This window comes from Oreochromis aureus, linkage group 8 (assembly GCF_013358895.1).
Source record: "Oreochromis aureus strain Israel breed Guangdong linkage group 8, ZZ_aureus, whole genome shotgun sequence".
In the NCBI taxonomy this organism is placed as follows: Eukaryota; Metazoa; Chordata; class Actinopteri; order Cichliformes; family Cichlidae; genus Oreochromis; species Oreochromis aureus.
The window spans coordinates 221,023-246,605 of NC_052949.1; the positions used below are offsets into that span (position 1 = coordinate 221,023).

The 25,583-nt window shown below is 38.4% G+C and overlaps 1 protein-coding gene across 1 annotated transcript in view; it reads right to left on the bottom strand.

The window, feature by feature from the left end:
* Positions 1-216: 216 nt before the first annotated feature.
* jakmip3 (Janus kinase and microtubule interacting protein 3) overlaps positions 217-25,583 on the bottom strand; it is a 79,290-nt gene continuing 53,923 nt past the window's right edge. The window contains exons 13-25 of the mRNA XM_039616509.1: positions 8,497-8,625; positions 8,326-8,409; positions 6,168-6,230; positions 5,905-6,003; positions 5,730-5,828; positions 2,982-3,035; positions 2,657-2,722; positions 1,748-1,816; positions 1,338-1,415; positions 705-935; positions 559-624; positions 414-473; positions 217-338 (exon numbers count right to left, since the gene is read on the bottom strand). Of these exons, the coding sequence (XP_039472443.1) occupies positions 423-473; positions 559-624; positions 705-935; positions 1,338-1,415; positions 1,748-1,816; positions 2,657-2,722; positions 2,982-3,035; positions 5,730-5,828; positions 5,905-6,003; positions 6,168-6,230; positions 8,326-8,409; positions 8,497-8,625 (1,089 nt within the window). The 3' untranslated portion in view covers positions 217-338; positions 414-422. The remainder of the gene's footprint in view (positions 339-413; positions 474-558; positions 625-704; positions 936-1,337; positions 1,416-1,747; positions 1,817-2,656; positions 2,723-2,981; positions 3,036-5,729; positions 5,829-5,904; positions 6,004-6,167; positions 6,231-8,325; positions 8,410-8,496; positions 8,626-25,583) is intronic.

Consider the following 25,583-nt stretch of genomic DNA (forward strand, 5'->3'; position numbering starts at 1 on the left):
AGCGACCTAAGCTAATCATATAGGGTGTCACCTAGTTTAGCTAGTAAGAGTCCAACACCAGTTTGGGCCAGACTCTTTTACTTAGCTGAACATCAGCAAGCTGAAACGAAGCCATCAGTCATGTCTGAGACAGCACAGTGGCATTCTAGGAAGGTGTAACAGGATAGTTTGAGAGCCAGCTGACAGCTGGGCTCTGCTCTGATTGGCTGGCAACAGAGAACCCATAGACCCTCGGTTGGTGAGCTGCTGGTTCCAGGAATCCTTTCGAGTCCTCCTGGTCTGATCCAGACTGAGCTGACCTGGCCACTCAGCTGCTGGACTGTGGTGGTCTGCACACACTAAAGCAGAGCAAACATTTTATTACACTGAGATCCAACAGGTAAACTCTGCACACCTGGGAAAGAATGACCAACCTGCGGCTGTTAGGACCATAGGATGAAGGCCAAAGAGAAGAAGAGAAACAGGAAAAGGAACTGAAAGAAGAAGAAAGCAGTGCAGAATCTGTCGATGTCAAAGGAAGCAGTTTTTTACATACGTTTCTGTTCTATTTGTCTTTACCTTCTCTTCCAGCTCTTTAATCTGTCGTTTCTGTGCTTCTATAAATTCTTCCAGCTCCTTGTTCCTCTGACAAACACAACATCATTGATTACAGACCACAAAGGAGAAATCATAATAGTGTACCTGTGCTCATTTCAGTGGTTTACCTGTTGGGTGAGCTGCAGTAGTTCCATCCGCTCTCGAAGAATTTGGGCATCTCTCTCTCTGAGCTCACACATCACAGTTCGTTTCCACTGGTCCATGGCTCTCCTCAGCTCCTCTCTCTCTCCCTCTGTCAGACTCTCAGACAGTCGACCCTCCATCTTTAATCCCTCTATCCTGGATTCCTCTTCCTGCTGCAGAGCCTCAAACAACATGGCCTCCAGCTCCAGGATCCTCTGGATCAAAGAAACATTTTTGATCAGAGTTCAGCGCTCTCATTGTTGTTGGTCAATGATGTCTTGATGCATGCTCAATCATCCAGCTAAGGAAATCCCAAAATGTTGATCCTGTTCATCTGGATGTTTTCAGTGGGAGAAACATTTCGTCACTCATCCAGGTGCAGGTTTTCCCAACCTTATAAACAGGACATTTGCACAATGACCGAAACGAGCACCACTGAATGAACGATGGGCCGTCATTTTCTTGATTATTAATATGCAAATTGTCATGGCCATTGATTGACAACCATTGATCAAAGCCCACTGATCAATGGGCCAATGATATCAGAACAGGCTCAAAGACTTGCTCTCAGTTATTTGGTTCACCTCTCCACAGTACAGGTCCAGCTATTCACTGACCTTATGGGCCTGATCCATCGACTGCTTCCTGTAGTCCAGCTCTTCATCCAAGTAACCTTTCTGCTTACTGAACAGCTCCTAGAAAGCAACAGCATCTTCACTGACATCACATTTATTCACCTCAGACAACAACTTCCCAACATGGATACTGCTACTTTACAAATCACTAAGGCCTTTTAATGTTTTCTGTACAAACAAACTCCGACATATGAAAGAGTTGAAACTAAAAGCTTCCTGTCCAGCTTGCAATCACTGCGCTCTTCTTACTGGACCGACTCACCACAGAGCACTTATTTTAGCCTGATAATTCAGATGGATCTAGTGTCATTGACCAGACCACAGATCAGATCACATGATTTCAGCAGGTATAAAAAAGTCCCAACAGAGCCCAGATACACTTTGTCTTTCACCTTCTCACTCTCGATGTCCAACATTTTCTGCTGGAGAGCCGATTTTGTCACTTCAATGGACTCCAGCCACTGAAAGGGGGTAAAGAGAGACAGGTGAGCAGACAGGTAGACAGAGACAGGCTGGTCGTAAAGCAGATATTGATTGTGCACTGTCTGTCCTCCTCATCAATCCAAGTTCATCTTTTTCTGTGTATGTTCAGCTTTATTCACAGAGTTCACACACGAATATATGTGAACTCTGTTTCTCACCTGAACTCGTTCATCCCAAACAAACAGTTTAGGAGCCTCAGGTGACACATATGAACAAACGATGAGGACCGGGCTGTGTCACGGGATACTACTGAGTACTACTTTTCAAAGCTTTTATTAACCCACAGATGCTGGAGAATCTGGGAACCTCATCAAGACTCAGCATCTTTAAATCTCACCTGAAAACTTGTGTTTAAATGTTTCTGACACTTTTCTGTTTTTCTGTATCTTCCTGCAGACATGCAAAGTACCTGTTGTTTGAATTTATTCTAGTCCATTAACAAACACATGACGGTAAGAGCCAAGCTGGTGTTCATGTTTCATGAATCACATGGTATTTTTGCATGTGCACACATTTTATATTGTTACCTCACAGAGATAGAGCAAATAAAACAGCTTTGTGAAACAATAGCGACAAGCTGCCTGATTGTTCACCTGAAACCTGCCGAGAGCAACAGCAACTTTACGAAATCAGACTGATCTTATGTAAACTTTGATGAGCCGTCAGTTATTCCATGCCCTCAATCTCACTATGTGAAGCTGCTTTTTCCCTGTGCCAATAACTCTGAGAGGTGCAAAGAATAAGAAACTTTATCTGCATCCTGTCAGAGAGCAGAAACCTCAGCTCTCTGAAAACTGCCACGAAGGTGGGACGCTCACCTTTTCTGCTAGAGTGAGTACCGTCCGGGCATGTATTACCACCACCTGCTCTTCATTGGACAGATTCTACAGAAAAACAACATGTCAGCAATATATAAACAACAGGCTCAACATGGAAGTTATTGTTGTCCTGACACAAACTCAGATTTATTCACTGATCATCACAAAGGACTCACTAATGAAACAGGGAACGTGTCACCATGGTTGCTAAACAGCATGTTTACAAAATGCACACGTTCAACACACGTGAAGCCACAAACAGATTACATGGATCACATGTTTCAGTGACACATACATGTACAAAATAAATTCAACATACACTTACGGCGTTATCTCCCAGAATGTCCAGCTTCTTCATCAGCTCACTCATCACAATGTCCTGATGGGCAAATAACAAAAACAACCATTACACAGTGAAAAAATAAACACACACAAATAGAAGACGAGACACAAAAGCAAAACAACTCAGTCACAATTAAGAGCTAGAGAGTAAGGATGTGTCTTCAGATGGGTTTTGAAGACGTCGAGTGTTGGAGAGACCCTAATTTGAAGAAGCAAACTGTTCCAAAGTTTACACGCAGCAATCGCAAAGGCCCAGTCTCCTGTGTTTCAGTCAGAAGCAACCTATCAGCTGACCTTCAGTTTATAGCATGTTTAGTTAAAAGATCAGAGAGGTACGGCGGAGCTTATCCACTTAGAGACTTAAAAACAAGCAATAACATCTTAAAATCAATTCTATAACGTGCTGGAAGCCAGAATGTAAACGAGCCATGACCGGGGAAATATGGTCGCGTTTACGCCTCCCTGTCAAGAGCACACGTAAACACGCGAGAGAGGAGCTGAAGATGAGAGAGCAGAGCTGCTACGAGGTCTGGATCAATTACTCGCATTAGCTACTCTCTCGAAGGCTTTAACAGCAGAACTTGTTTCTCAATATGAACCTGCCATCAAATAACATTCCCAGATTTTTGCAAAGACAGTTCTGCTTTTTTCCAGAGGGCCAAGGTCACCCTTAAGAGAAGAACGAGGGTCAGAAGGTCCAAATAGGACAATCTCAGTTTTTTTAATTGTTCACATTCAAAACATTTAATGCCAGCCATGATTTAATATCACCAAGACAGTCACACAAAACTTTTAGAGTCTGTAGAATTCTTTTTAAGAGGAAAGTAGATTTGTGAATCATCAGCAAAACAGTGAAATGAGAATCCATATTTTCTGAAAATAGAGCCTAATGGGAGCATGGGAAAGGAGAAAATGCTGGGCCAAGGGTAGATCCTTGAGGGACTCCACATGTAAGGGGGGTGGATGAAGAGCCACCGAACCTGGCAGAAAAACTTCTACTGCTTAAATAGAATCTAAACCAATCAAGGGCAGGTCCTTTAATACCCACACCGCTCTCCAGTCTGGACACTACAACACCATGACCCACTTTATCAAATGCAGTGCTCAGGTCTAAAAGCACTTAAATGGCATTAATAAAAGATCATTAAAAACTTTTAAAGGCATAGTTTCAGTGCTGTGTAGCACTTTGAGCCTGGAGCTGAACACAGACAATTTTCTCCAGGACTTTGGACACGAAAGGGAGCTTCCAGAATTGTTTTTTTTGCCTGTCCTGTTTGGCACTGTAGCAATCTGAATTATTGTCTGAAGGCCAAGAGAAATAGAATAGAATAATCCTTTAATTGTCCCACAAGGGGAAATTTGGTAATGCCCACCTGATTTATTTTTCCAAGTGGATCATTATTCATCCATTTGATTGATCTTTATTAATTATTTATTTTTTTAAACTTTTAAGTTATTACAATTGGAACAGACAGGACCAGTGGATAGAAAAGGGAAAGACGAAGACAGGAGACCTTCCAAAAAAAGGAAAGGGAAAGAAAAACAGAGGGGAAGAGTGACAGAGAGAAAAGACACTAAAAGTCAGCGGGATCACCTGCTGGGAAAAAAAGAAAACAAGCAAAAAGAGAACAACACAGTAGGGAGACCACAGCATGGAGCATGGAGATGATCCAGGCCCCAGACATCCAGAGGCCCCCCAGAGCACTGGAGGAGCAGCTGCGCACATCGCCATTGTGGCGACATAGCCACAGGCTCCGCCAGCAGCTGCCACCTGCAGAGGGGACTGAGCCCCCCACCCCTGAAAGTGGCCCGACCGAGCCACGGGCGCCGGGATTGATCCAGTACACGGCATGGTGTTAATAATCGGACAGTAGGTCCAATGGTGTTAAAGACTTATTATATCGAGGCTTCAGATGGGACTTCAGCCAAAGTGCACCAAGAAACAGGTTAAAGGTGTGTTCAGGGGTATTCAGCACAAACAGGATCGATATGTTGAGGATGATTTTTAGTTATCTTGCATCACAGGGATGTTTGTTCTAAACTGCAACCCGAACTTTTCTTAATCCAGATCTGCTGCTGCAACTCCACTGGCCTCTGATGTGAATGCGATGACTTATGTTTGGAGGCGGTTTGACCCTCGAATCTGTGACAGACTAATTTCTACGTCTGTTACTGAACACTGACCAAACTTCAGCATCTAAGGGTTCACAGATGCAGCGTGAACCTTAGAAATAAAAAGGTGTGAATGGTTGTCTGTCTCTGTATTAACCCAATGACAAACCTGTGACCTGTCCAGGTGTACCCCGCCCCTCGTCCTATGACAACTAGGATGTGCTGCAGCCCCCCTACAACACTGAATTGGATAAGCTAAAGAAAATGGATGGCTATAATAGATTTATCTCACTGCTGCTTGATGATCACAAATTCAATAATCTTCTGCAGCGCTGCTGTCATCTTTTTTGCAGCACTTTATTTTCTTTTATATTTTTATACATCTGTCAGCATTCCTCTAATAATGCCTCTCACTGGAGCAAAAGGAGCTCAGCTGTTCCATTTGTAAAGAGAATGAAATGACAAATCAAACGCACCTTTCAGGCCTAGTTTAACAGTGAAAGTGTAGCTTAGTTCAGCCAGCAAACACAGTGAAAGCCTGGATATGCTGAACATGCTGGCAGTGCACCCCTCAGAGATATTTACAGGTGCACTCAGGTGTACTGACGGATGTACTCACAGTGACTCCCTCTGCCTCACAGTAAACCTGTAGAGGACTGAGGCCTTTTGGGAAATGGAGCTGTTGGAAATTGATGGCGGGTGAGCGCCGCTCCCTCTCCTGAATAGCAAACAGAAATCACAGGTAAAAGTCTGGAAGTTTGAGATGCTGTTACTGGCATCTGCGACGTTTTCACCTCTAACTCCAGGATCCTGAACTCCAGCAGCTCGTTCTGGTCTTTGACATCCTGAATGTCGTTTTTCAGTCGCAGCTCTTCACCTTCCATCTGCCTGACCTGCAAACCATCCGTTGTTACATTTGGCATTAAGTCTATTCTCAGCCAAATACCAAATATACCAAACACAAGTTGTTCTTTTTGATTTGGGAGAATTTGTGTGCATATTTACTGAGACGTTTGATAAATGCGTTTGATAAATGCGTTTGATAAATGCGATTCACCTTCTCCACCAGCTCCTGATTCCTCCGATATAACGCCTGCTTCTCCTCCACCCACTTCAGGTCCTGAGACACAGACAGAGCGAACGCACTGTCAGTGTTGTGATCATGTGATCTGTTTTCAGACCTGTTCTCTGTTCTACATCACACATGTTCAGCTGTGTTCCATAGAGAACCACTGGTTTTGCTGTTATATGTTCAGATATATATTTTAAACCATCTATTCAGGATTGCATACCCCTAATCATGACTCTTAGTCTATTTATACCTTGTTTAGCTTTAATACTTGTATATTTTTTTTTTTAATTTTTGTTTACCTTGCTACCAGGTGAACTGAACTTCAGGTAAGAAGTTATGACCTGCAGTCTATCTGGGTCAGATATAAACCAAGTTTAGGTGGAGTTTATTTTCATTGTGCTGACTTTTTACAATCAGTTACAATAACTCGTACTGTGTACTAGCTAGCATGACGGAGTTTCTATACAGCTGGGTGGGTGCTATGATGTTACTGATGTTGAACTTTATTTTATTCATAAGGTTAGTTAGTGGAGTTGCCAACCATCCCGTAAAAAACAGAATCGTCTTGTATTCAGAGAAAATATTACGCGTATCGTACTGAGCTGAAAAGGAACACAGTTCGTCCTGGACTTCAGCTAGAATGAAAAAGACACAAAGCTGAAGTTATTCTGTGTCTTTACGCTGTCAGCTGCCTCTTCTTCTCTCATTCTCCCTCCCCTGTTGCTACTTCAGTCATGAAACTAATCAATGATCAGGTGATCGGTATTAAGTCCCGTCTCTCTTGTTTATCGCCCACTTTGCGCCAGAAAGAAGAAATTAGCAGATGTCGCGCTAAACTACAGCAGCACGTTTAAGCTTGATCAGCTGTTGTTAGAATTTATTTAATAATATCTAGTATCAGCTGATGGTTGCTGGAGCCACAGCTGTAAAAGATGCTGTTTGGATATGTGGCAGCTGATTGAACTGAAAAGCTCGACTCTGTGGGGGTCAAACTTTGCAGAACTACAGACGCAGCTGGAATCCATAGCTGTGCGTGTTCATAGAGGTTGCATTTTCACCTGCTGGACATCACTACCTGACAAGTTTAACTGTCTTCAGAACATTGCAGAGGCCTTATTGACAGTATTTGGCTCTACATATCTGTGTGAGCAGATTTTCTCTCACACTGGTGTCCTCAGGTAGCCTCTGAATGCTGGACACTCGGAGACCTGTGTCTCTGAGTCGGAGACCAGAGATCAGATTAACATGTGTATCTCTGTATTAACAAACATGCCATTTTGGCCCAGTTTATTTTTCTTATCATTGTTGTGAGGAGACCATAAATAGCATTTGCATTTTCTGTTGTACAGTTCATTTGCTGTTATGGAGTTTTTTTTTGTTTCAAAATAACTGATAACTATTTGCTGATAGCTGCCAACATCTGCGAACAAATATAATTGTGTGGATGCCTACGGCATCCACACAATTCCACACTGATCCACACTGAGCCAAACTGAGCCAAACTGGCACTCATCATCAGAAAGGTTGCCGACCCCTGGTCTAACAGATCTTCAGAATGAACATGGATCTGGTCAAGCATTCAAAGATTTCCTCTCACCTTTATCCATATTTATCAGAGAAAATGAAAAAGAAAAGTCAGGGCGTGCTCTCCTGAACTATCTCTCCAACCGTTTGCACCAGCAGAAATGGCAGCTGATGAAGCTGTAATGTTGTGTAACTCTGGGCATGTGCAGTAGAGGTTCAACCTACAGGAAAAACAGCGCTTTGGACACACCAAACTGCTGGATGTGGAGGTTTTACACCCACCAAGCACCAACATGAAGGTTTTGCCTCTTTCTCCAGACGTTAAGATCAGAGCTCGAGGAGGTGATATGACCTGCCTGTCACTGTGAGTGGAGACTGTATCACAGCTGTGCCTCCTGCTGGCTCTCTATGGAGTACAACTGTTCTACTATATAGTTTACTCTACCTCTGTATGGCTGTGATTGGTTCTTTGATTAGCTTGAAGACACAACCCTTTATTACAGGATTCTAGCCTAGAACCAGTCTGAATGCAGATAATATTCTCATTCATCTGCCTCCTCTTGGTTTTATCCTTCTGTAATTTTTCTGCGTTTTAGAAACTCGACAGTTTGCATGTTACCAGTCCTTGCTGCTTCAGCGCTGATTCCAGATCTGAAACTCTGCTCTGGTATCGACTGATCTCACTCAGCAGCTGCTCTCTGGTCTGAAACACAAAGAATACAACCGTCAACCTGTTAGTGCCTTGCTTCATTGCAACGAAGGCAGCCCTCTGTTCCCCCACCGCTGTCACCTTGATCTCCTTCTCTGCATCGTAGTTTCCGCCACTCGTCTCCGCTAACAGAGCATACGCTCGCTGCAGCGCTTGGTACTCCTGAGTCAGCTGACGGTAACGAAGCTCCGCCTCCTCACGCACGCATACCTAAAACACACAAAACCCCAACTTCAGACCAGCGAGTCAGAGCAGTAACTGAAACAGACTTAAGCTTTATTGTTGATGTCATCATGAAATGTAATACAGATAGCACAACCAATCATGCACAACTACACACATATCAGCCAATCAGACACTTGCAAGTCACTGCTGGACGTATAAAACACATGGCTAATATTGTACCACTTCAGATTTAAAAGATATTTCAGAAATAAACTCAGTCATCATCTCCATCAGCTCTTTAATTTAACGACTCTATTAGGACTGATGCAGTTAACTGTTTATAGATCAGGGGTGTCCAACTCCAGTCCTCGAGAGTTTTTAGACGCATCCTTGGTCCGACACACCTTAATCAAATTATTGCTTGTTACTAGGCCTTTGCCAAACTTGATGGGATGCTGAAGAGGTAATCCAAACAAGAGGTAATGTGATTCAGCTGTGTTGGAGTAGGGATGCATCTAAAAGCTTCAGAACTGTAGCTCTCGAGGACTGGAGTTGGACACCCCTGTTATAGACACTGGCAGCTTAAGCAGGTTACACCTTAAAAAGTACCTGAAGGATGTTTTGTTGTTACTATTTGAACTAGAAAGTGCATTTTCTGAAGAAACTGCAGTGTGAATGCTTGAATCTGAATGTATGCACTGAAATGAATTAATTGCTGAATTTTGAGTTATAAATTTTGAATGAGATAAAAAAAAACTGAATTTAACCTGAAAACAAAAGTGCTGAACTGCTAAAAGCTGATGTTTACACAGAATAAGAAGTTGGAAAATAGCTGAAAATGTTTTAATTGTAAATTAGAAAAACCTAAGAAATGAGAAAAGAAAATTTAAAGTCAGAAAACATCTGAATGAATATTAAAAGTTCATATTCTTTGAATCACTGAATGACTAAAATGTGATCCCTCCACTTGGATCCACACAGTTTAAAAAGTTTAAATGTCTGAGCTTTCAAAGACACAGTGTTGGAAAGAAAACAACAATGGCGACGTTTTGAGGGTAAAATGATGGCTGTAGAGCAAACACTGTGGATACAGCAGCAGTTGAAAGAGAAGTGTTTAAGATGAATCTTGGCAGAGTGAGAGACAGAGCTCGTTAGGCAGGCAGGTGTGAGCCTGGTTGCTATAGTGACTGCACCCAATGGCTCCATACACACGCTCACAGACATGCGCCTCACTTTTGCTGCTTAAAATGAACAGAAACGTCAACCCGAAACAAGTCATTCCCAAATGAAAAGTACACGTCGTATTGACAAAATTCTTTCACTGTGAGCACCAGCAATGTCCAGTCTACCAAATTCTCAGTTTTCATGCCTGTGGAGTTTATTATATGGACGTGGTGACAGTGTAAAGACAGCCTGTACTACTGATTTTCAAACGAACCTTCTGAGGCATTTTAACATTAGAGTCTATGGAAGAGTTGGAGGGAGGAGGCTGTGCATTGGTGACATTTATGAAAGAACCATAACACCTATTACAATAGTAAACACATTGGATGAAAGAGGACAGCGATGGCTACGTTTTGAGGGTAAAATCATACCTGTAGAGCAAACACTGTGGACACAGCAGCAGTTTTAAGAAAAGATTTTAAGATTAATTTCTTTCCTCCTCTCACTCTAGCAGTTGAGTTGTCTCACTCTAGCCCCAACATTCCGTCCCATACACACCCATTATAAACTCTGAAACGGCTGAAAAAAAGGATGAAACTTAAACTGGAACTGAAGAAAAAGTATGACAGATATTGAAAAGATAAATACAAGTTGAATAGTTGAATGTCTTGTCTTCGTTTTAAAGTTTGAATGGCGGCTCTACGTCAATGTATATGGAAGTAGTTAGAGTTGAAAGAGGAGTGAGTTGAATGAGAATTTGAAGGGTCTCCCCATTGAAATACATGGGAAATTTTTATTGAAAAAAGTTGAATAATTTTAAAAATATAAATGTTAAAAATGAGAAAAGTAGAAGCAGTCATGTCCAAAAGAAGAGGAATCTAACGGTGTTTGAATGGTTTTTCTAAGTTGAACGGTTTTGAAGGAGTTAGATGCCAAAAATTGTAGGGAAAAGAAAATAACTAGAAAGTGCATTTTCTGAAGAAACTGCAGTGTGAATGCTTGAATCTGAATGTATGCACTGAAATGAATTAATTGCTGAATTTAAGTTAGGAATTTTGAATGAGATGAAAAATACAGAAATATGGACCTGAAAACAAAAGTGCTGAACTGCTAAAAGCTGAAATCCACACAGAAGAAGTTGGAAAATAGCTGAAAATGTTTTAAATGTAAATTAGAAAAACCTAAGTAATGAGAAAAGAAAATTTAGAGTCAGAAAACATCTGAATGAATATTAAAAGTTCATATTCTTTGAATCACTGAATGACTAAAATGTGTGATCCCTCCACTTGGATCCACACAGTTTAAAAAGTTTATATTTCTGCGCTTTGAAAGACATGCTGTTGGAAAGAGAACATCGATGGCGACGTTTTGAGGGTAAAATGATGGCTGTAGGGCAAAGACTGTGGACACAGCAGCAGTTGAAAGAGAAGTGTTTAAAATGAATCTTGGCACAGTGAGAGAGAGAGCTCGTTAAGCAGGCAGGTGTGAGCCTGGTTGCTATAGTGACTGCACCCAATGGCCCCATACACACGCAGACATGCACCTCACTTTTGCTGCTTAAAATGAACAGAAAAGTCAGGCCGAAACAAATCGCTCCCAAATGAAAAGTATAAGTCGTATTGACAAAATTCTTTCACTGTGAGCGGCAGCAATGTCTAGTCTACCTAATTCTCAGTTTTCATGCCTGTGGAGTTTATTATATGGACGTGGTGACAGTATAAAGACAGCCTGCTCTTCTGATTTTCAAAGGAACTTTCTGAGCCATTTTAACATTGGACTCTATGGAGGAGTTGGAGGGAGGAGGCTGTGCTTTGGTGACATTTATGAAAGAACCATAACACCTAGCACAATAGTAAACACATTGGATGAAAGAGGACAGCGATGGCTACGTTTTGAGGGTAAAATCATACCTGTAGAGCAAACGCTGCGGACACAGCAGCAGTTTTAAAAAAGATTTTAAGATTAATTTTTTCGCTCCTCTCACTCTAGCAGTTCAGCTGTCTCACTCTAGCCCCAACATTCCGTCCCATACACACCCATTATAAACGCTGAAATGGCTGAAAAAACATCATGAAACTTAAACTGGAACTGAAGAAAAGTATAACAGATATTGAAAAGATAAATACAAGTTGAATAGTTGAATGTCTTGTCTTCGTTTTAAAGTTTGAATGGTGGCTCTACGTCAATGTATGTGGAAGTAGATACAGTTTAAAGAGGAGTGAGTTGAATGAGAATTTGAAGGGTCTCCCCATTGAAATACATGGGAAATTTTTGTTGAAAAAAGTTGAATAAAATTAAAAATATAAATGTTAAAAATGAGAAAAATAGAAGCAGTCATGTCCTAAAGAAGAGGAATCTAACGGTGTTTGAATGGTTTTTCTAAGTTGAACGGTTTTGAAGGAGATAGAGTACAAAAAACGTACGGAATATATAAAAATAACTAGAAAGTGCATTTTCTGAAGAAACTGCAGTGTGAATGCCTGAATCTGAATATATGCACTGAAAAGAATTAATTGCTGAATTTTAAGTTAAAAATGTTGAATGAGATGAAAAATACAGAAATTTTCACCTGAAAACAAAAGTGCTGAACTGCTAAAAGCTGACAAGCACAGAGAAGAAGTTGGAAAATAGCTAAAAATGTTTTAAATGTAAATTAGAAAAACCTAAGTAATGAGAAAAGAAAATTTAGAGTCAGAAAACATCTGAATGAATATTAAAAGTTCATATTCTTTGAATCACTGAATGACTAAAATGTGATCCCTCCACTTGGATCCACACAGTTTAAAAACTTTACATCTCTGAGCTTTGAAAGACACAGTGTTGGAAAGAGAACAATGATGGTGACGTTTTGAGGGTAAAATGATGGCTGTAGAGCAAACACTGTGGACACGGCAGCAGTTGAAAGAGAAGTGTTTAAGATGAATCTTGGCACAGTCAGAGAGAGAGAGCTCGTTAGGCAGGCAGGTGTGAGCCTGGTTGCTATAGTGACTGCACCCAATGGCTCCATACACACGCACAGACATGCACCTCACTTTAGCTGCTTAAAATGAACAGAAAAGTCAGGCCGAAACAAATTGTTCCCAAATGAAAAGTACAAGTCGTATTGACAAAATTCTTTCACCGTGAGCGGCAGCAATGTCTAGTCTACCTAATTCTCAGTTTTCATGCCTGTGGAGTTTATTATATGGAGGTGGTGACAGTGGAAAGACACCATGCTCTTCTGATTTTCAAACGAACCTTCTGAGCCATTTTAACATTAGAGTCTATGGAAGAGTTGGAGGGGGGAGGCTGTGCATTGGTGACATTTATGAAAGAACCATAACACCTAGCACAATAGTAAACACATTGGGTGAAAGAGGACAGCGATGGCTACGTTTTGAGGGTAAAATCATACCTGTAGAGCAAACGCTGCGGACACAGCAGCAGTTTTAAAAAAGATTTTAAGATTAATTTTTTCGCTCCTCTCACTCTAGCAGTTCAGCTGTCTCACTCTAGCCCCAACATTCCGTCCCATACACACCCATTATAAACGCTGAAATGGCTGAAAAAACATCATGAAACTTAAACTGGAACTGAAGAAAAAGTATAACAGATATTGAAAAGATAAATACAAGTTGAATAGTTGAATGTCTTGTCTTCGTTTTAAAGTTTGAATGGTGGCTCTACGTCAATGTATGTGGAAGTAGATACAGTTTAAAGAGGAGTGAGTTGAATGAGAATTTGAAGGGTCTCCCCATTGAAATACATGGGAAATTTTTGTTGAAAAAAGTTGAATAAAATTAAAAATATAAATGTTAAAAATGAGAAAAATAGAAGCAGTCATGTCCTAAAGAAGAGGAATCTAACGGTGTTTGAATGGTTTTTCTAAGTTGAACGGTTTTGAAGGAGATAGAGTACAAAAACGCACGGAATATATAAAAATAACTAGAAAGTGCATTTTCTGAAGAAACTGCAGTGTGAATGCCTGAATCTGAATATATGCACTGAAAAGAATTAATTGCTGAATTTTAAGTTAAAAATGTTGAATGAGATGAAAAATACAGAAATTTTCACCTGAAAACAAAAGTGCTGAACTGCTAAAAGCTGACAAGCACAGAGAAGAAGTTGGAAAATAGCTAAAAATGTTTTAAATGTAAATTAGAAAAACCTAAGTAATGAGAAAAGAAAATTTAGAGTCAGAAAACATCTGAATGAATATTAAAAGTTCATATTCTTTGAATCACTGAATGACTAAAATGTGATCCCTCCACTTGGATCCACACAGTTTAAAAACTTTACATCTCTGAGCTTTGAAAGACACAGTGTTGGAAAGAGAACAATGATGGTGACGTTTTGAGGGTAAAATGATGGCTGTAGAGCAAACACTGTGGACACGGCAGCAGTTGAAAGAGAAGTGTTTAAGATGAATCTTGGCACAGTCAGAGAGAGAGAGCTCGTTAGGCAGGCAGGTGTGAGCCTGGTTGCTATAGTGACTGCACCCAATGGCTCCATACACACGCACAGACATGCACCTCACTTTAGCTGCTTAAAATGAACAGAAAAGTCAGGCCGAAACAAATTGTTCCCAAATGAAAAGTACAAGTCGATTGACAAAATTCTTTCACCGTGAGCTGCAGCAATGTCTAGTCTACCTAATTCTCAGTTTTCATGCCTGTGGAGTTTATTATATGGAGGTGGTGACAGTGGAAAGACACCATGCTCTTCTGATTTTCAAACGAACCTTCTGAGCCATTTTAACATTAGAGTCTATGGAAGAGTTGAGGGGGAGGCTGTGCATTGGTGACATTTATGAAAGAACCATAACACCTAGCACAATAGTAAACACATTGGGTGAAAGAGGACAGCGATGGCTACGTTTTGAGGGTAAAATCATACCTGTAGAGCAAACGCTGCGGACACAGCAGCAGTTTTAAAACAAGATTTTAAGATTAATTTTTTCGCTCCTCTCACTCTAGCAGTTCAGCTGTCTCACTCTAGCCCCAACATTCCGTCCCATACACACCCATTATAAACTCTGAAACGGCTGAAAAAACATCATGAAACTTAAACTGGAACTGAAGAAAAAGAATAACAGATATTGAAAAGATAAATACAAGTTGAATAGTTGAATGTCTTGTCTTCGTTTTAAAGTTTGAATGGGAGCTCTATGTCAACGTATGTTGAAGTAGATACAGTTTGAAAATGAGTAAGTTGAATGAGGATTTGAAGGGTCTCCCCATTGAAATACATGGGAAATTTTTTTGTTGAAAAAAGTTGAATAATTTTAAAAATATAAATGTTATAAATGAGAAAAGTAGAAGCAGTCATGTCCAAAAGAAGAGGAATCTAACGGTGTTTGAATGGTTTTTCTAAGTTGAACAGTTTTGAAGGAGTAGCATTACAAAAAACGTACGGAATAGATAAAATATAATAACTAGAAAGTGCATTTTCTGAAGAAACTGCAGTGTGAATGCTTGAATCTGAATATATGCACTGAAAAGAATTAATTGCTGAATTTTAAGTTAAAAATGTTGAATGAGATGAAAAATACAGAAATTTTCACCTGAAAACAAAAGTGCTGAACTGCTAAAAGCCGATGTTCACAGAGAAGAAGTTGGAAAATAGCTGAAAATGTTTTAAATGTAAATTAGAAAAACCTAAGTAATGAGAAAAGAAAATTTAGAGTCAGAAAACATCTGAATGAATATTAAAAGTTCATATTCTTTGAATCACTGAATGACTAAAATGTGATCCCTCCACTTGGATCCACACAGTTTGAAAGCTTTACATCTCTGAGCTTTGAAAGACACAGTGTTGGAAAGAGAAGAACGATGGCAACGTTTTGAGGGTAAAATGATGGCTGTAGAGCAAACACTGCGGACAGAGCAGCAGTTGAAAGAGAAGTGTTTAAGATGAATGTTGGCACAGTGAGAGAGACAGAGCTCATTAGGCAGGCAGGTGTGAGCCTGGTTGCTATAGTGACTGCACCCAATGGCTCCATACACACGCACAGACATGCACCTCACTTTTGCTGCTTAAAATGAACAGAAAAGTCAGGCCCAAACAAATCCTTCCCAAATGAAAAGTACAGGTCCTATTGACAAAATTCTTTCACCGTGAGCGGCAGCAATGTCCAGTCTACCTAATTCTCAGTTTTCATGCCTGTGGAGTTTATTATATGGACGTGGTGACAGTGTAAAAACACCATGCTCTTCTGCTTTTCAAACGAACCTTCTGAGCCATTTTAACATTAGAGTCTATGGAGGAGTTGGAGGAGGAGGCTGTGCTTTGGTGACATTTATGAAAGAACCATAACACCTAGTACAATAGTAAACACATTGGATGAAAGAGGACAGCGATGGCTACGTTTTGAGGGTAAAATCATACCTGTGGAGCAAAAGCTGCTCACACAGCAGCAGTTTTAAAAAATATTTTAAGATTAATTTTTTCGCTCCTCTCACTCTGGCAGTTGAGCTGTCTCACTCTAGCCCCAACATTCCGTCCCATACACACCCATTATAAACTCTGAAACGGCTGAAAAAACATCATGAAACTTAAACTGGAACTGAAGAAAAAGTATAACAGATATTGAAAAGATAAATACAAGTTGAATAGTTGAATGTCTTGTCTTCGTTTTAAAGTTTGAATGGTAGCTCTATGTCAACGTATGTTGAAGTAGATACAGTTTGAAAATGAGTAAGTTGAATGAGGATTTGAAGGGTCTCCCCATTGAAATACATGGGAAATTTTTGTTGAAAAAAGTTGAATAATTTTAAAAATATAAATGTTATAAATGAGAAAAATAGAAGCACACCATTCCAAAAGAAGAGGAATCTAATGGTGTTTGAATGGTTTTTCTAAGTTGAACGGTTTTGAAGGAGATAGTCGGCGAAAAACGTACGGAATAGGAAAAAATAATAATAACTAGAAAGTGCATTTTCTGAAGAAACTGCAGTGTGAATGCTTGAATCTCAATGTATGCACTGAAATGTATTAATTGCTGAATTTTTAGTTAAAAATTTTGAATGAGATGAAAAATACAGAAATTTGCACCTGAAAACAAAAGTGCTGAACTGCTAAAAGCTGACAAGCACAGAGAAGAAGTTGGAAAATAGCTGAAAATGTTTTAAATGTAAATTAGAAAAACCTGAGGAATGAGAAAAGACTATTTAGAGTCAGAAAACATCTGAATGAATATTAAAAGTTCATATTTTTTGAATCACTGAATGACTAAAATATGATCCCTCCACTTGGATCCACACAGTTTTAAAGGTTTACATCTCTGAGCTTTGAAAGACACGCTGTTGGATAGAGAAGAACGATGGCTTCGTTTTGAGGGTAAAATGATGGCTGTAGAGCAAACACTGTGGACACAGCAGCTGTTGAAAGAGAAGTGTTTAAGATGAATCTTGGCACAGTGAGAGAGAGCTCATTAGGCAGGCAGGTGTGAGCCTGGTTGCTATAGTGACTGAGCCAGGGGCTCCATACACACGCACACAGACATGCACCTCACTTTTGCTCCTTAAAATGAACAGAAAAGTCAGCCCCAAACAAATCCTTCCCAAATGAAAAGTACATGTCGTATTGACAAAATTCTCTCACCGTGAGTGGCAGCAATGTCTAGTCTACTGAATTCTCAGTTTTCATGCCTGTGGAGTTTATTATATGGACGTGGTGACAGTGTAAAGACAGCCTGCTCTTCTGATTTTCAAACGAACCTTCTGAGCCATTTTAACATTGGAGTCTATGGAGGAGTTGGAGGGAGGAGGCTGTGCATTGGTGACATTTATGAAAGAACCATAACACCTAGTACAATAGTAAACACATTGGATGAAAGAGGACAGCGATGGCTACGTTTTGAGGGTAAAATCATACCTGTAGAGCAAACACCGCGGACACAGCAGCAGTTTTAAAAAAGATTTTAAGATTAATTTTTTTGCTCCTCTCACTCTAGCAGTTGAGCTGTCTCACTCTAGCCCCAACATTCCGTCCCATACACACCCATTATAAACGCTGAAACGGCTGAAAAAACATCATGAAACTTAAACTGGAACTGAAGAAAAAGTATAACAGATATTGAAAAGATAAATACAAGTTGAATAGTTGAATGTCTTGTCTTCGTTTTAAAGTTTGAATGGTGGCTCTATGTCAACGTATGTTGAAGTAGATACAGTTTGAAAATGAGTAAGTTGAAGGAGAATTTGAAGGGTCTCCCCATTGAAATACATGGGAAATTTTGTTGAAAAAGTTGAATAATTTTAAAAATATAAATGTTAAAAATGAGAAAAATAGAAGCAGTCGTGTCCAAAAGAAGAGGAATCTAACGGTGTTTGAATGGTTTTTCTAAGTTGAACGGTTTTGAAGGAGTAGGAGTACAAAAAACGTACGGAATATATAATAAAATATAACTAGAAAAATTTGCATTTCCTGCGAAAATGCTGTGTGGATGCCGGAACGCTGAAGCTGTCTGCTGCAAAAATTGTATGGCAGTAAAGAAACTGAAAAATTATGTTGAAAACAAGTGAAAAAACAGAAACTTTTGCTGAAAAGAGGTGAAAAGGCAAAGATTCTGCTTCAAAGGGGTACAGAAGTTCAAATTTCTACTGAAAAGAGGAGAGGTGAAAAGGTTTCCTCTGAAATGAGCAGAAGATACTGAGATTTGTATTGATAAGAGGTGAAAGGCTGAAAATTCTGCTTAAAATAGGTGAATCAGCAGAATTTCTACTGAAAAGAGGTAAAGAAGTAGAACGTTGCACTGAAAACAGGTGAATCAGCAGAATGTCTGCTAAAAAAGAGATTTCTGTTGAAAACACCTGAAAAAGCTGGGATTTGTGCTGAAAAGGGGTGAAAACACTCACAATTCTGCTGAAACGGGTGAAGAAGAGGTGTTGGGCTGTTGAGAAGAGTTAAATAAGTTGAACTGATATGTTTGGGTACAAATACAATGATTTGGCAATAATACTGCGTTTTAGCACAACTCCTGAGATTTGATTGAAATACTATGATTGAAGAAATATTATGACTTTGTACAAATACAATATTTTGGCACAAATACTATGATTTGGTTCGAATGCTATGATTTGAAACAAATAATATGATCTGGCAGAAATACTATTATTTAGTAGAAATACTATGATTTACCAGAAGTACTATGTTTCTGCAAAAATACTATGATTTTGCAGAAATACTATGCCTTAGTAGTAATACTATAACATCACAGATATATGATGATTTTGCAGACATTCTGGTTTTACACAAATACTATAATGTGGCAGTATACTATGTTTCAGCACAAATACTATGATTTGGCACATATACTATATTCAGCAGATATACTATAACAAAACAGAAAGTCTACGACTTAGTAGTAATACTATAACATAATAGACAGACTCTGCAAAATCATAGTATATGTTTTTGCACAACTAGCACAATATGGCAGAAATACTATGATTTGGCACAAGTACTATGATTTAGTACAAATACTCGTATTGGCAGAAATACTATGTTTCAGTACAAATATTACAATTTGGCAATAATACTGGGTTTTAGCACAACTACTGAGATTTGGGTGAAATACTATGATTTAGAAGAAATACTATGACTTCGTACAAATACAATGTTTTGGTTCAAATAATATGATTTGCAAAAATACTATGATTTGACACAAGTACCATGATTTAGTACAAATACTACGATTTCGCTCAAATACTATGAAATTGCAGTAATACTATGATTTTGAAGGAATACTATGATTTGGTAGAAATACTATGCCTTAGTAGTAATACTATAACATAGCAGATACACTGTGATTTTGCAGACATAGTATGTTTTTGCACAAATACTACGATTTTGCTCAAATACTATGAAACTGCAGTAATACTATGATTTTGAAGGAATACTATGATTTGGTAGAAATACTATGCCTTAGTAGTAATACTACAACATAACAGATATACTGTGATTTTGCAGACATTCTATGTTTTTGCACAAATACTACAATTTGGCAGAAATACTATGTTTTAGCACAAATACTATGGTTTGCTATAAATACTATGGTTTGGCACATATACTGTATTCAGCAGATATAATTTAACAAAATAGAGAGTCTACGACTTAGTAGTAATACTATAACATAATAGATATACTATGATTTTGCAGACAGTCTATGTTTTTGCACAACTAGCACAATGTGGCAGAAATACTATGAATTGGCACAAGTACTATGATTTAGTAGAAATACTCTTATTGGCACAAATACTATGTTTCAGTACAAATACTATGATTTGGCAATAATACTGCGTTTCAGCACAACTACTGAGATTTGAGTGAAATACTATGATTTAGAAGAAATACTATTACTTCGCACAAATACTACTATGTTTTGGTTCGAATACTATGATTTGCAAAAAATACTATGATTTGGCACAAGTACCATGATTTAGTACAAATACTACGAATTGGCAGAAATACTGTGACTTAGTACTAATACTTTAACATAACAGATATACTGTGATTTAGCAGACATAGTATGTTTTGCACAGATACTACGATTTCACTCAAATACTATGAAATTGCAGTAATACTATGATTTTGAAGGAATACTTTGATTTGGTAGAAATACTATGCCTTAGTAGTAATACTATAACATAACAGATATACTATGATTTTGCAGACATAGTATGTTTTTGCACAAATACTACAATTTGGCAAGAAATACTATGTTTTGGGCACAAATACTATGATTTGCTATAAATACTATGATTTGGCACATATACTATAATCAGCAGATATACTATAACATAACAGAAATTCTACGACTTAGTAGTAATACTATAACATAACAGAAATTTTAATTGGGCAGAAATAACATGATTTGGCAAAAAATACCATGATTTGGCGCAAATTACAAATACTATGATTTGGCACAAATACTATGATTTAGCAGAAATAGTATGTTTTAACATAAATAATATCTTTTGACAGAAATTTCTGCTAAAGGTACTATTTCTGCTTTTAGCAGAAATACTGTAATTTTGCATAAATACTATGATTTGGGATAAATACTATGATTTCCCAGAATTACTATGATTGAGCAGAAGTACTAAGATGTAGTAGAAGTACTTTGATTTAGCAGAAATACTATTATGGAGGAGTAATACTTTAACATGGGAGAAATACTGATACACACACACATACACAGAGCGCAAAGGGAACAGTGGATGTTAAGAGTCTGGGCTTGGTATATCTAGGTCAGCTAAATTAGCTGCACCTGCTGTAATCAGCACTTACACACACAGACACAGAGAGAGCTCTGAGTTTTCTTTAGTGTATTTCTCACATTCAGGATTCCCCTCGAACAAATGGCCATAATTTCCTAACCGTGAGGGGCTAGAACGCTCATTCTGACACCGTTTTGTTCAGAAGAGATGGGGAAATCTCCAGGTCTTCATAATTCAGAGATAAAATATAAATTATTAAAGCTATATGACTTGTAACACACTGCAACTGAGAAGAGGCGAAGCAAAACTGCCTTGACTTGCCCTCAAACAACGTTGTGTAACTCTAGATCTCTATGGAGCCTCAAAATCATTCTTTCACCGTAAGAAACAGCAGGCTTTGGTGAACAGTCATGGAAATTTTCAGGGCTCTGTTGAAATCCATCAAAAGATATGACGAGAGAAAAAAGTGCCTCATTTCCACAGTTTGAAATCTGAAGAGATCTGAGTGAGAGACAAATTTCCTATCCTCAAACAAATGTAATTCATGGCCAAACGGTAATAGGTGAGGAAAATACTCTTGAATTGTGAGCATCAGGAGAGTCTGAAGATATATTGGCACAAGCGTCATGTCTCAACTTTGTTTCGTTAAGGAGATATGACGATTTGAAAATGCCTCTCATTAGAAAAATTCAGCGGTGATTTTGAACAAGCTCTCCATTGACTTTCTATGGAGAGTTTTAAGACCTTGTGTTGCTCTGAGGAGATTTGCAAAAATCTGTAAATCCCACAAGAACGATAGTGACATTTTCTGAAAGCCAGCAAAAAATACCTACGTTTTGATGTATAATTTGTGGGGTTGAGTGGAAATTGAGCGAGTAGCAAGAAGTTGTTCAGACATGAAGAGAAAATTCGAACAGACCAGCCCTCACTCTGAGTTAATTGCATAGCAACCATAGCAACGCATGTATTTTCTGAAAATCACAATTTTGCAACTGAAAACTTAAAGAGGCATAAAATTAAAACGGTAGAAGATCTGAAACAGCTGAATCACACAGAAAAAGCCCAATAATCTGAGAACATTTTAAAGTTTGAATGGAGTTTCTAGGTGAAAGTATGACAAAGTAGATAAGTTTCAAAAACAAGCAAGTTTTAGCAGAATTGTGGAAGTTTCCCATTCATTTCAATGGGACAAATTAAAGGAAAAAAGTGTAATATTTTAAAAAGTATAACAGTAATAAACACCAAAAGTCATAGCACCCATCTCCAGAAAGAGCAGAACAGTATAGAGTTTGAACGGAGAAAATCGGCTGAAAACTGAGGGAGTAGATAAAGTCCAAAAAACGTACGGAAGCAACTTGAAAAGAAAAATAAAGAATAAAGAGAAACAGGAACTCAATAGTGTGGAAGTTTTTAGGGCATCCACACAACTAGAAAGTGCATTTTCTGAAGAAACTGCAGTGTGAATGCTTGAATCTGAATGTATGCACTGAAATGAATTAATTGCTGAATTTAAGTTAGGAATTTTGAATGAGATGAAAAATACAGAAATTTGCACCTGAAAACCAAAGTGCTGAACTGCTAAAAGCTGACAAGCACAGAGAAGAAGTTGGAAAAGAGCTGAAAATGTTTTAAATGTAAATTAGAAAAACCTAAGTAATGAGAAAAGAAAATTTAGAGTCAGAAAACATCTGAATGAATATTAAAAGTTCATATTCTTTGAATCACTGAATGACTAAAATGTGATCCCTCCACTTGGATCCACACAGTTTTAAAGCTTTACATCTCTGAGCTTTGAAAGACACAGTGTTGGAAAGAGAAGAATGATGGCGACGTTTTGAGGGTAAAATGATGTCTGTAGAGCAAACACTGTGGACACAGCAGCAGTTGAAAGAGAAGTGTTTAAGATGAATCTTGGCACAGTGAGAGAGAGAGAGCTCATTAGGCAGGCAGGTGTGAGCCTGGTTGCTATAGTGACTGCACCCAATGGCTCCATACACACGCACAGACATGCACCTCACTTTTGCTGCTTAAAATGAACAGAAAAGTCAGGCCCAAACAAATCCTTCCCAAATGAAAAGTACAGGTCCTATTGACGAAATTCTTTCACCGTGAGCGGCAGCAATGTCCAGTCTACCTAATTCTCAGTTTTCATGCCTGTGGAGTTTATTATATGGACGTGGTGACAGTGTAAAAACACCATGCTCTTCTGATTTTCAAACGAACCTTCTGAGCCATTTTAACATTAGAGTCTATGGAGGAGTTGGAGGAGGAGGCTGTGCTTTGGTGGTGACATTTATGAAAGAACCATAACACCTAGGACAATAGTAAACACATTGGATGAAAGAGGACAGCGATGGCTACGTTTTGAGGGTAAAATCATACCTGTAGACCAAACACCGTGGACACAGCAGCAGTTTTAAAAATATTTTAAGATTTATTTTTTGCTCCTCTCACTCTAGCAGTTGAGCTGTCTCACTCTAGCCCCAACATTCCGTCCCATACACACCCATTATAAACTCTGAAATGGGTGAAAAAACATCATGAAACTTAAACTGGAACTGAAGAAAAAGTATAACAGATATTGAAAAGATAAATACAAGTTGAATAGTTGAATGTCTTGTCTTCGTTTTAAAGTTTGAATGGTGGCTCTATGTCAATGTATATGGAAGTAGATACAGTTTGAAAATGAGTAAGTTGAAGGAGAATTTGAAGGGTCTCCCCATTGAAACACATGGGAAATTTTTGTTGAAAAAAGTTGAATAAAATTAAAAATATAAATGTTAAAAATGAGAAAAATAGAAGCAGTCGTGTCCAAAAGAAGAGGAATCTAACGGTGTTTGAATGGTTTTTCTAAGTTGAACGGTTTTGAAGGAGATAGACTACAAAAAAAACGACGGAATATATAATAAAATATAATAATAACTAGAAAGTGCATTTTCTGAAGAAACTGCAGTGTGAATGCTTGAATCTGAATATATGCGCTGAAATGAATTAATTGCTGAATTTTAAGTTAAAAATGTTGAATGAGATGAAAATACAGAAATTTGCACCTGAAAACAAAAAGCTGAACTGCTAAAAGCTGACATCCACAGAGAAGAAGTTAGAAAACAGCTGAAAATGTTTTAAATGTAAATTAGAAAAACCTAAAAATGAGAAAAGACTATTTAGAGTCAGAAAACATCTGAATGAATATTAAAAGTTCATATTCTTTGAATCACTGAATGACTAAAATATGGTCCCTCCACTTGGATCCACACAGTTTTAAAGGTTTACATCTCTGAGCTTTGAAAGACACGTTGTTGGAAAGAGAACAACGATGGCTTCATTTTGAGGGTAAAATGATGGCTGTAGAGCAAACACTGTGGACACAGCAGCTGTTGAAAGAGAAGTGTTCAAGATGAATCTTGGCAGAGTGAGAGAGAGCTCGTTAGGCAGGCAGGTGTGAGCCTGGTTGCTATAGTGACTGAGCCAGGGCTCCATACACACGCACACAGACATGCACCTCACTTTTGCTGCTTAAAATGAACAGAAAAGTCAGCCCCAAACAAATCCTTCCCAAATGAAAAGTACATGTCGTATTGACAAAATTCTTTCACCGTGAGCGGCAGCAATGTCTAGTCTACCTAATTCTCAGTTTTCATGCCTGTGGAGTTTATTATATGGACGTGGTGACAGTGTAAAGACAGCCTGCTCTTCTGATTTTCAAAGGAACTTTCTGAGCCACTTTAACATTGGAGTCTATGGAGGAGTTGGAGGAGGAGGCTGTGCTTTGGTGACATTTATGAAAGAACCATAACACCTAGTACAATAGTAAACACATTGGATGAAAGAGGACAGCGATGGCTACGTTTTGAGGGTAAAATGATACCTGTAGATCAAACGCTGTGGACACAGCAGCAATTTTAAAAAGATTTTAAGATTAATTTTTTCGCTCCTCTCACTCTAGCAGTTCAGCTGTCTCACTCTAGCCCCAACATTCCGTCCCATACACACCCATTATAAACTCTGAAACGGCTGAAAAACATCATGAAACTTAAACTGGAACTGAAGAAAAGTATAACAGATATTGAAAAGATAAATACAAGTTGAATAGTTGAATGTCTTGTCTTCGTTTTAAAGTTTGAATGGTAGCTCTATGTCAACGTATGTTGAAGTAGATACAGTTTAAAGAGGAGTGAGTTGAATGAGAATTTGAAGGGTCTCTCCATTGAAATACATGGGAAATTTTTGTTGAAAAAAGTTGAATAAAATTAAAAATATAAATGTTATAAATGAGAAAAATAGAAGCAGTCATGTCCTAAAGAAGAGGAATCTAATGGTGTTTGAATGGTTTTTCTAAGTTGAACGGTTTTGAAGGAGATAGACTACAAAAACGTCACGGAATATATAATAAAATATAATAATAATAATAATAATAAAGATTAGAAGAACAATACTGTGAATGCTTTTTACAAGCATTCACACTAATAATAAAGATTAGAAGAACAATACTGTGAATGCTTTTACAAGCATTCACACTAATAATAAAGATTACAACAACAATACTGTGAATGCTTTTACAAGCATTCACACTAATAAAGATTAGAAGAACAATATTGTGAATGCTTTTACAAGCATTCACACTAATAAAATAGAAGA